General features: G+C 40.4%; 2 protein-coding genes across 2 annotated transcripts; both read right to left on the bottom strand.

The window, feature by feature from the left end:
• Window positions 1–231: 231 nt before the first annotated feature.
• Window positions 232–5,044, bottom strand: klhl41a (kelch-like family member 41a). Its single transcript, XM_030757947.1, has 6 exons — window positions 3,929–5,044; window positions 3,690–3,847; window positions 3,503–3,610; window positions 3,211–3,396; window positions 976–1,122; window positions 232–878 (listed from the first exon to the last, which is right to left on the bottom strand). Exons 1-6 carry the CDS (start codon window positions 5,012–5,014, stop codon window positions 767–769), a joined length of 1,797 nt encoding a protein of 598 aa, XP_030613807.1. The 5' UTR covers window positions 5,015–5,044; the 3' UTR covers window positions 232–766.
• A 668-nt stretch (window positions 5,045–5,712) lies between these two features.
• Window positions 5,713–11,396, bottom strand: bbs5 (Bardet-Biedl syndrome 5). The gene is made up of 12 exons (XM_030757949.1): window positions 11,205–11,396; window positions 10,937–11,019; window positions 10,660–10,725; window positions 8,869–8,918; window positions 8,447–8,574; window positions 8,225–8,360; window positions 7,880–7,975; window positions 6,818–6,880; window positions 6,578–6,712; window positions 6,332–6,415; window positions 6,088–6,111; window positions 5,713–6,002 (listed from the first exon to the last, which is right to left on the bottom strand). Exons 1-12 carry the CDS (start codon window positions 11,264–11,266, stop codon window positions 5,901–5,903), a joined length of 1,029 nt encoding a protein of 342 aa, XP_030613809.1. The 5' UTR covers window positions 11,267–11,396; the 3' UTR covers window positions 5,713–5,900.
• Window positions 11,397–12,021: the final 625 nt, after the last annotated feature.

The following is a 12,021-nucleotide window of genomic DNA, read 5'->3' as shown; positions in this document are numbered from 1 at the left end:
AGCCATGGTATATTTGTGGGTCATCCACACTTAAAATGAGATGCATTTAAAAAAGTTTAAAGTGATCTGCTCTTCAAGATCACTTTCCACACTGCTGTCATTGTCATATCCCATCATGCACTTGTGTGTGTGTGTGTGTGTTTGTGTGTGCGCTGTGCGATTTTACCACAGACCTTAAAAATTCATCAAACATCTGTGCCATACTGACAGATGTTGATGGTTGGATCGTCACTGGTGATTAAAGCTGGGTCTGTCAATGACTCAGGCACCAAATAACAGTTTTCAGTGAAAGAGTCACCAGTTTCCACGCTCAAAGAAGCCGCAACACAGATCATCACAGACTTGTGCAGGAACAATTTTTCCCAGTGCCACGCAACCAGATTTTACTCCTTGCAGCTTCTTCCTCTTACCCAAAATAGAAATCTAGATGAAGGGTTTTGTGCAAGACTTCAAAAAATGGCAGCTGTGCTAGAAAAGGTCCAGACGTGCACAGGGAGACTATGTTGAAGGTGAGGTTATCATGGTACTATACATGACTGATGTGTGCATTTTTCCTGTGTGGCCTTGAGTCAAATGCTGGCTGCCTAAACTAGCACTTCATTATTAACATTTTTCTAACACTATAACATAATGGTACATTTTATTAAAGCAGGGTAGGCAAAGGAAATGTGTCTGTGTGAAAATGACAAAAATATCCTGCTGAATAAAAACATGTACAGAGTATTCTCTATCCTACATTAGTAATGTGAACAACCCTGAACTGTTGTTACAGTTTGGGCATTCTGGCTGCATTCAGGCGCATAGAGACACAGGAAGCTCCAGCTGCATATCGCATCTCTCTGATCATGCCAGTCCACTGTTTCTTGTCATCTTCATATCTATTAAAAAAATAAAAAATAAAATAAGAAATTTTTAATATATATAAAACAATATAGATACTCAAATATGTAATGCAGAAGTAAAATGAAAACATACTGCCAGATGTCAATGACTTCAGTGGGTGCACACTCTTTGTTCTCATTCTCCACCATAGCAAAGCCTCCTACAGCATACAGCACCCTGCCACAGCTCACCAGGTTGATTGAACTCCTCTCCTGTGGAAACTCTGTAAATGGTGACCACCTGCAACAAGATGCACATAAATGCAATAAAGTGATCCTTGTGTGCTGTTATTTTTCTTAAAGATCAGTTTAAATATGAGCTTTGCAGGCTTTATATTTATTCACAATTTTCAAAATTACTGTGGGAGTAAGAAAGACTTACTTTTCTCTACTGAAAGGTTTCCTCAGATGCGGAGGAGCCGAAAAAGAAGCATTCATGTCTGAAGACTATTCATGTCTGCACAAGTGCTAAGCCTGTGCAGATGTGTTGAGGAAGCTGAGAAGGTTGGGAACCAGTCATTTAAAATATACTATAAACAATGGGAGCAGCATGGTGGAGCAGTGGTTATCACGGTCACCTCACAGCAAGAGGGTTCTTGGCTCAAACCTGCTGGGACCATTCTCTGTGGAGTTTACATGCTCTCCTTGTGTTGATTTTAAACTGGCCATAAATGTGATTGTGAGTGTGAATAGTTGTCTCTCTGTGTTAGTCCCTGTGACAGACAGGTGACCACTCCGGGGTGCATCCTGCCTCTCAGCCAGTGACAGCTGAGATAGGCTCCACATCAATCTGCCAAGACCTTGGAAGGCCTGTGTAGATGAACAGATGATTCCTTTCACAGGTCACTGTTCTGTACTGTGCCAGGGAAACCAAATCCCTCAGAGCCCTAGCTTACACAGTACTTCTTATCTGTAATGGACAGCAGATGCTGTCACTTTGTTGCTGCTCAAGCTCCTCAAAAGCTGGTGTGTCCTCCTCTGAGCTTCCACCTTCCTGCTCTAATGTCTGGCCCTCTTCCACTTCATCTCCAGACAGCTCTAAGTCTGATTCCCTTTCCACATTTCTGAGTAAAATCTTTTCTCCTTCACTCAGCCCTCTGCTTCCTTAAATATAGACATAGGTTGAAAAACCCAAGATAGCAAGTCCTGCTGTCCGCTACAAAGGACACTAAATAACAGGTTTGAAAAGGTTTAAAATTGCTGTACATTTGTGAAATATTACTAAGTTGAAGTTAAGACTCTCATATTGAAGAAACATTTCTTTTAGCAATAGAAACACAGTATCTGCAAAAAAAAAAAAAAGAAGTATCATTTAACTTCTGGAAGCTGCAACGCATGCCGTTTTGAAAAGAAAGTCCATGTTTTCTATTAGCCTGTTAGCCTAGGCATCAGTACAAAGCCCAGGATGTGCTCTTGACAGTACACAAGTAATCAAATAAATGGTACCTGATGTAGAGAATCTCAGAACAAAAACAAACTGCTGGGTCTCAAGAAGATATAACAGGGGGGGAAAAAAAGATGATTTAAAACACAAAAAGAAAACCAGAAATTTAATCTAAATTTGGACTCAAGGACTCATGTGCACACTACTGACATACAACAGAAAAATGAAACCCTGTTGCAGAGGTTTCCACAGAATGTTGCTTTCATCTTTCTGTCCAGTTCATCACAAACCAGCACAGGCGGGTTTATGATGGTGCTGGTTTTCCATAATTTTTAGCCTACCGTATAATTCTTTTAATGTTTTGGGGTCATTATCTTGTTGATAAATCAGTCTACTCTTACTAACCAGCCTGAAAATGAAATAAAGCACTACTTCCTGCAGCGGTAATGCCCTCCTACGGCATCAGAGGGTGTAGTAACACAGGTTGCTCTAACACTACCTCTGTTGTGTGAACAATGCTTAAATTACTTTAATGTTTTCTTAATCCATGAAAAGCACTTTGAGGTGACTGCTGTTGTGAATTGGTGCTATATAAATGAAACTGAATGTAAATGAATTGAATGAATGGTTTTTGGTGACCTAAATATTTATTTTATTAGTAATTATTATTTTACCCTGGTTAGATAAGCACTCACCTTTGTCCCATTTAAGATGATTAACTGAACATTGCTGCTCATGTTTTAATTTAAAATCAGGAAAAAAAAAGGGGGGGGGGGTATGTAAAACCTTTTAATTGTAGTGTGAAAAACTGCTATTCATTTTGTAGTGAAGAATTCAAATCCATTTATGTGTTTTTAACAGTATCTGTATCTTGTATATGTAGAAAATACGGATGCAAATCACTTATAAGTTATAACTTATAAGTTTTATATTAGCAGCACCTACTTGTTGGTCCCAAAGTCGTAGGCTTCACATGCAGCTGTGAGGCCTTCTTCATTGACTCCCCCAGCAACAATGATCCTTCCTTTGTGGATAACAGCCCCAAACATGGATCTGGGTGTCTTCATGGCAGCCACCTCCTTCCACTCTGACCTCTTGTGGTTGTATGCAAACATCTTATTGATTGCTTTACTTTATTACCAGCAAGACAAAATGATTTCCAGGAGGAGTTAATGCGAAAATTGTGAAAATGTGAAAATTGTAGTTCGACTTTATGTGCAAATGGTTGCAGCCTTACTTCTCATCTGTTTTCCCTCCGATACAGTACACCAGCCCGTTCTCTGAGACCACACAGTGGCCGTGGATTTTCAAGGGCAACTTTTTTGTTTCTGTCCATTTCATTTTTCTAAAGACACAGATAATAAAGGAACAGGAAATGTTGAACACAGAACCATAAAATGAGCATTTAAATGTGGTGAACTTACTCAGTGTCATAGCACACGACGGTGTCGTGAGACTCATTGGTTTGTAAATCTTTTCCTGCTACAGCAAAGATGAGATTCTCAAATTCACCCATACCAAAGAGACACCTGGGGGAGGGCATGGGTGGCAGAGCGAGCCATTCGGCAGTAAGGCTGTCCAGCTGAAAACAATGATTTCTGATTTAAAAAATTAAGTATTTACACTTATTGCTGTAATATGAATTAAATGTGCCATTTTCTACCTGGTAGAAGTAACACTGCAGTGGGTTTTCTTTCTCCTCTTCATCTACAAACAGTCCTCCCAACACATACATGTTGTTCTTCTTTGTTGTGAGACTAACATGGTTTTTGGGGATTTGCTCAGCCATTGCTGCGAGAAAACATTCATTTTCCTGGACATCGTAGGCCACTGCTGCAGTGTCATTAATCATCAAAACCATGTCTCTGCCATACATGCCATACCTGCGGTTATCGTTCAGGTAACCAGGCAGCTTCTCCTCATCTCCTTCCTCAGCATCTTGCCCCTTTTTCTTCGCAGGCAGCTTCCCCGCAAAGGCTTCCTTGATGACCTGGATTTTTTTCTGGAGCTCAGGATCAGCCTTAACAAGGTCATCTTTCTCCACTTTCTCCTTAAAGTACTTTTCTGGCAGCAGTCGGAAACGAATGAAGTCAAAGGCCTCAGCCAAAGACTTCACACGCTTGTCCTTGTCTTTTCTGATCCACCTCATGAGACACTCGAACACTACCTCTTCTTTTTCCACATTCAGTGCATCTGCTCCTATAATAGCAAAGAGTTCAGGCGGAGCAAGCCCTAAGAAATCATCATCCATGGCTATGGTCTCAAAGTGATCTGCAATGTAATCTCGAGCTGCCATTGCCAGTCTGGCGCAGTTCAGCATCAGTCCCAGTCTGTAGATGCCAAGGCAGCTTTTCTTGGTCAGCCTTTTCTGGAGATAATTCACACAAACTGTGAACACTGAGGGGATTTGGAAGCGATTGGCAACAATCAGAATATCCTGCACGTTGTTATCATTGATGTCGATCTCTGCTGAGTACATGTAGTTCACTATCACCTCCATAATGTTGGGGTCAAGGTTGTCCAGAACAACCTCCTTTTGGCTTGTTTCTTTACCATCCTCTGAGAAGTAGAGCTCCCGGAAATAAGGACTGCATGCTGCCATAATGAGCCGATGGCAGGGGATACTTCTGTCTCCAACTTTTAGGATACAGTCAATCAGTTTATTCTCATTCAGAAGCTCTTTGAGCCCATCTTGGAGCAAAGTGCTCTGAAACAGACGAAGATCTTCTCTCAAACCTTGGGGATCCATTCTTGTAGGACAGGAAGTAGGTGGAAGTGAGGAAGTTAAAAAACTGACCGTCCTTGCTGCTGAAGACCGAGAACTATAGACAGACAGGTCTGAAGCCACTTCAATATAACTGTGGCCCTCTAAATATAGCCAACCACCCCATCTATGAAGAATTCAGGTTGGCCAAAGGGGAGCACTCACACAGTTGTCATGGAGTAAAAACAACCGAGGAGCCTCGCCACCCAAAAGATTAGTAACAACATTGTTGTACCAAACAGAAAACAGAAATAACACATGATCTCCTTATTTAATGTAATCGACTTGTTCAAATTAAAATTTAGAAAACACAAAACACTTTTCAAACAATGGCAGTGCAGTGTGTTTCAGTACTCTCTGGGCTTACACAAATGGCCGGTATCTATACTACAGCTGTGAGTGGGGACATATACACGCTGAATGAGTCAGAATTCACTGATAGCAACGACTGCTGCTCTACAATGTGTGATTCAGTATTGGCGTGTGAGGCATCCACAGAGGAGCTACCAAACGATAAGTCAGGGGTCAGTGAACAGCTGCAGCCACAGAAGGTCACGGCCTGTTCTCATCTCACATTTTTAAAATACTTGTGCATCTTTTGTATTCAGATCATTGCATCCCTTCCACATTCATAGTACAAATGATGCTAGAAAATATATAAGTTCAAAAAAATTTACTTTTCATCATCTTTTTAAATATGTTTATTTATATTAAATCCAATTCACTACAAGAATTCATTTCATATAGTTAACTTCACAATTTACTTTTTAGGAAAAAAATACTCACAAAACTGTACATCTTTTAACCTGAACTATAAATAATATCTATACAAACACAACATGTACACAGAGTCCATATGTTTGGTGTTATTTCAACCCATTACTTCCCACAGCCCTTGGAGAGTGAAGCCATCCTTTAGCTTCTCAATGGCGAGGCCGAGCTCGTCAGAGAAAACCGGCTCACGGTCTTGTTGCTTTGGGATAACAAGAAATAAATCAGGTTTCCAACAATTTTATAGCTGTTATGATTATATTACTATTTATATATTGAAATTTTACCTTATTGCCATCTGCAAAGTAGGCCTGTAACCAAGCACATAAACACATGTAGTTAAACATAACCAATAAAGCATTCTGCTTGTAGTAAACACTTGATGACTCCCAAACATGAGCACCAGACAACATAAATTAATGTTTGCTCATTATGCTGGAGGATATTAGCTAATAGCTATTCTGAGAGTCTGAAAGCTACACCTCTAACTCCCAGAGGATGAGTGTAAGGGTGGCCAGCGGGCACACTCACAGTGAAAGCATCTGTCTGCTCGTCAGGCTCAATTTCCACGTCATCGGGAGGCTGTTCCACTGTGAGCTCTTCCAATGGCTGCGGCTGAAATCATTGTTAGGACAAACAGCGCTATGACAACACGATCAGCCGAAGAACCAGAAAAGCCAGCTACATTAAAATATCCCACTGACAGCTGTTAACTCAAAAATAGACTCGCAGACTATTTTCAAGTTTGTGATTCTAATATTGTGGATGTATGCCTACCTTTTCTTCCATTTCATAGTCCACTCCAAAGATGGGGTTGGCAGAGTACACCTTATGCAAGGAGTTGATCTCTTTCAGTGCATCTTGAAGCTTTTCCACTGGGTCAATCTTAAACCCAAGCACGTACCCTCCACTCTAAAAATCACAGAAGCAAGTGTATATTTGTGTATTAGAAGAACCAAAACTGAAAAATAAAGCCCTAATAAGAGCAGACTGTAAATGACATTGCATAGAGGTTACCTGGCGCGAGCTCTCTATCACCAAGGCCAGGCCGAACTTTGAGTCTCTTATTCTGATAGACCACTTGGGAGGAAAGAAAATTAAATGTTATACACAATCCTAATCTACATTCAGATGGACACATTTCATGAAACAAACAAATACTTTAAAACTTCTGATTTATGTAGCAGGCCACTTTATTAGGTATACCTTGCTAATACTGGGTGATCCATGTTTTTGCCATTCAACACAGTGCTGGAAACAATCCTCAGAGATTTTGGTCCATATTGACATGATAACATCACACAGTAGCAACAGATTTGTTTGCTGGACATCCATGATGAGACTCTCCCATTCTCATCATGGAGATCTGGCCATTTGAGTAGAATGAACTCACTGTTATCTTCAAGAAACCAGTTTGTGAAGTGGTTGCTATACATAAGAAGATGGGTACATTGTGGTCATAAAGGGATGGACATGGTCAGCAACAATATTTGGGTAGCCTGTGGCTAAACGATGCTCAGCTGACAGAGAGCAAATGCGTTTTCTTTACAAACGTGGCCCCATTTAAGGGGAAATAAACAGGCTTTCCAGCAGTATAAGATTTATTGGCAAGAAGCACTAATGAAACAAAGAAATAATCAACCAAATAGAAATGTCCTTACATTTTGTGCTAAGTTTAGAGGAGTATACATATTACTTTTTCCTGGCTTACTGTATCCATTAGCATGGGATGCTCTGATAAGATGAGAAGTTCATTATGTTGGCACACTGCGTTGAACTGTGAATGAAGCCAAAATGTTGTATAATCTGCATAGAAGCAGTATAACTGTCAGAAAAAAAGCTTTATGAAACCTTATTTTGGGGAAAAAAAAAACCTTTTAAAGCAGATATAATCAGATTTGAGTTGTGAGTCTGTATTTATGTCCTAATGACCACTGATATGGTAACTGAACTGCTCTCCTATTTATTTAGACAGAAGCTTCAAAATATCTGCCCAAACAAATTCCTATACTGTAAGTGTTGCTAAGATAGCTGCCAAGTGGTGACACTTCCTTCTCGAAGGACTTTGACTGTACTTACAATCTGTAGGTAAGGAATGCTGACATTGAAGCTTTCATTCATGTTGGCGTGCCACACAATCCGAACATTGGTAATGAAGAAGGTTCCAAGGTTACCCTAAGAGAAAGAGTCTTCAAATGAAACTCAGTTACACATATTCAGAGATTATTTTCTACAAATATGCCCTAAAAATTTTGAGTAAACTTTCATGATTTAAATGTGAACTGCTTACAGAAAAAAAATCCTAACAATATATTTGATAAATGACAACATATTTCAAACAACTGCTCACAAAAAAAAAAATCTTCTTTGCATAAATATTACCTGAGAAACACTAAATGCATATTCTAAAAGCCACACCAGTACCTGATCACTCGATAAATTCCACACTCCATTAATTTTATCGTAAACTTGCTCGCGGGGCAGGAGTCTAAGCTGCTTATTTTGAATCAGTGCAGCTCGCAGTTTCAGGTCCCGGTACATTTTGGAAGTCTCATAGGCCCTGTAACAGCACAAGTTACATTTTAAAACATTTAGAGGGACATATATTAGATGGATAATTTATGAACTCCCCGAGTATCGTTTTACCTGTGGACAGCAATGACAGAGGTGAAAAGTCTCGGACTCCCCGGAACCACATTTGTAAAAATAAACTCGAATCTTGTGTTGTTGGACTTGGTCAAAATGTAGAGGGCTTCAGTTTGGCCTCTTAATTTCTGGAAGAGAGTAATTACTTCCCGAATCACTTTCTCACATTTTTTATACACTTTAGCATGCCAAAAAAAAAAAAAAAAAAAACATGTTGGATTTGTCTTTATATACGTTTGACATTTGTCCACTTGAATGTGAATAAAGGAAAAAAGAGACTATTAGTATATTTAAAAAAAACAGAGGTAAAGAAACGCTTGCCATAATGAAATGAATATGTTTTTAGGGGAACTGTAAAAACATTCTGTACAAATACTTCAAGACAGAAACAAATCACACAAGTAAAACAACAGTTTACTTACTGAATTGGCTGTCCTTGTTGTGATGTTAATGATGGTGTTGTAACCTACAGCTGAAAATCAAAAAACACCAAATGGAAGGAATTTTAATTTAGGCTGGATATAATTTCATTCAGAGCTCATTAGTCCAGTTTTTGCTGCTCTGGACTGATTTCCTGTAACATTTAGAATTTATTGTAAGGTCCTCCTCTTTAATTTTTGAGCACCAAGCCACATGTCTCTTGTTAACTTGTCTTTAAGAACATTTCGATTATCTGCTCCTGGTTTATTAGAGCTTTCCAGCAGGGATGATATTTTAAAATATCACAACGCTTCAAGGCACTCTTTCTTCTTCTTTTGGCTGCTCCCTTTAGGGGTCACCGCAGCAGATTATCTGCCTCCATCTCACCCTGTCTTTGGCATCCTTGTCTGTCACACCAACCCTCTGCATGTCTTCCTTCACTATATCCAGGAGACTCCTCTGAGCTCAATCTCTTCTGCCTAATATTTCCACTATCCTTCAGCCTTGCCTCTCTTTCTCCAAACTGCTCAACCTGAGCTGTCCCTCTGATATACACATTTCTAATCCTGTCCATCCTGGTCACTCCCAGTGAAAATCTTAACATCTTCAACTCTGTCACCTTCAGCTCAGCTTCCTGTCTTTTGGTCAGTGCCGCCGCCTCTAAACCATACATCAGCAAGTCTCATTACCATCTTATAAACCATCCCTTTCACTCTTGCTGCTATCCTTAAGTCACAGATCACCCAACACTCATCTCCACCCGCTCCATCTCTCTTGTGCACTGTCTGTCCTCTACTGACTTTCATTCCTCTTCTCTCTAGAGCATACATCTACCTATCTAGGCTCTCTTCCACCTCTCACTACAATGGACTGATGTTTGCACAATGTCAACATCACAGTCCATGAAGACTCCTGCCTGACCTCACCTGTCCATCACCACTGGAAACAAGAAGGGGCTCAGAGCAGATCCATGATGTAATCCCACCCCCACCTTGAACTTCTACTGTACACCTCACAACTGTCTCACTGCCCACATACATGTCCTGCACCACCATCACATACTTCTTCATCACCCTTTACTTCCTCATGCAGTACTACAGTTCCTCTCCTATCCACAAAGACACAGTCCTTCTTTTTTTTTTTGTCTGCAGTAGAGGGAGACCGGAAATGGGGGAAAGACACAGGGAAAGACATGCGGGCAAACCGGCGACAGATCGGGACTTGAACCTGCGTACATGCATGTGGTTGCCTGGTCCACCACTGAGCCACCCAGACGCCCCAGTGCAACTCCTTCTGACGTTCTCTGTGCTTCCCCCTCAACACTCATACTGTTGCTCACTGATCGTCACCTCTCTTCAGCCTAGCTTCAACAACTCTTTCCCATAGCTTCCTGGTATGGCTCATCAACTTTATCCCTCTGCAGTTACTACAGGTCTGCACATCCACCCTTATTCTTAAGAATCTGTACCAGTACACCTACGGCATCCTCTTACTCTCCAGGATTGTGTTAAACAATCTGGTTAAAAAGTCCAGTCTCCTCTCTCAGACATCTCCATATCACCACAGGTATGCCATCTGGACCAACTGCCTTTCCACTTTTCATCATCTTCATAGCTGCCCTAACTTCTTTATTACTAATCTTGTAATGCTCACTAGCTCAAACAAAAATGAAACGCAAAGAAAAGCTACAGTTCAAATGTTTGTGTTTAGTACAAATTAACAAGGTTGTACAACACCAGCTGGTGGAGACAGAGTCAAGTGATAGAGGTATTCAGACATTCAGATGTACTTACACAAATTGACTCTTGGTAGAGCCAACGAGTGCCAAATGATTCTCAGATTTGTCACCAGGAGCCGTCCTGGAAAAAAGTGAACACCGTGATCTGTTAGTATCTTGTCAGGTTATAATCGCTTAACTAAAAACTAAAAATGTTCAAGCAATAAAAACTAAAACGAAACGAGCAAACCCTCGCTGGACAAATCACTGAAACCTAAACCTCAAAATGAAATAAAAAATACTAAACTACAAAATCTAGCAGATAGTTAAAATCTGCAAGCGGACTAAAGTACCTCGGTCTCCGTTGTTTCCTTTCGTGTCTTCAATTGAGTCCAGGCAGTCTATGAGTACCTCTCCGGGACGAGTTTTCATCTGCCTGTGGACAGCGTGTATTGAAATGCTGACAATCAGTGCGTGTGATACAAAGACTTTAAATTAATACAATTATCAGGAAGACCTCACATCACACTGTCAGCGTAAATAATAGGGGTAGATAATTAGCTTAGCTGAGCCAGATAAACCAGCTAGCCTGTACGGGCGGTGACATATTAGTTAACTTACTGTGCAGTTATGTCAAACCTAACGTCGCGGTCTTCCCACAGCGCATCTAAAACAGACGCCATGGCTGCAGGTTATCGCTTACGTCTGATGGCCCCCTGTAGTTGATGTTTCAGCTAAAGAGGCTAATCTGAAAAAGCCAGCCTAGCGTCATAATCACCAGGGCAACAGACGGCGAGCCGAGAGGACAAAAAGACTTAAATACTCGGTCAGCGTAACGCTTCGAAGTAAATTTCGTATTATTTTATCCCAGTTTTTAATCCATTAAATACTATATTAATGTATGAAATATTGTGGTGCACCTCCATTCGTTGTCAGTCTGAAACTGAAGTTACATTACATTCAAGAAGAAGAACAGCCGCGTTCAGCCCATTTAAAAGAATCAGTCGCGCAGTCTTTGACATTGTAGCCACTGATACAGACTGTGCGAGGAGAAAAATGGCCTAGAAAATATCCTCCATTACAGCACCTCAACAGCTTTTCCTGTTTTGGGCTGTGTTGGAGGGTGGGTGTCAGTAATAGCACGTTATTGTTGTCAGTGAAGTAGGTCTCTTAGTCTACTGTAAATGTACGGAAACAAACAAACAAACAAACACACACACACACAAAATAAAACAAAACAACAAACAAACAAACAAAAAACATTAAATTTTATTCCCTCATTTCGACCGCAGAATGAAAGGCTTCAAAATTAAACCCAAACTGCATTAATATTTAAGGCTCTATTAAAGCAGGTGTGATTGAAGGAGGACAGTACTAGTTAAGCAGGTAAGGACTACTACACATGGGGAAAAACAGCTTTACATTAGAATTATGATGC

This window comes from Archocentrus centrarchus, chromosome 21 (assembly GCF_007364275.1).
Source record: "Archocentrus centrarchus isolate MPI-CPG fArcCen1 chromosome 21, fArcCen1, whole genome shotgun sequence".
Lineage (NCBI taxonomy): Eukaryota > Metazoa > Chordata > Actinopteri > Cichliformes > Cichlidae > Archocentrus > Archocentrus centrarchus.
Note: the sequence above shows the minus strand (reverse complement) of the source record. Positions and strands in the feature narration are given on the sequence as shown.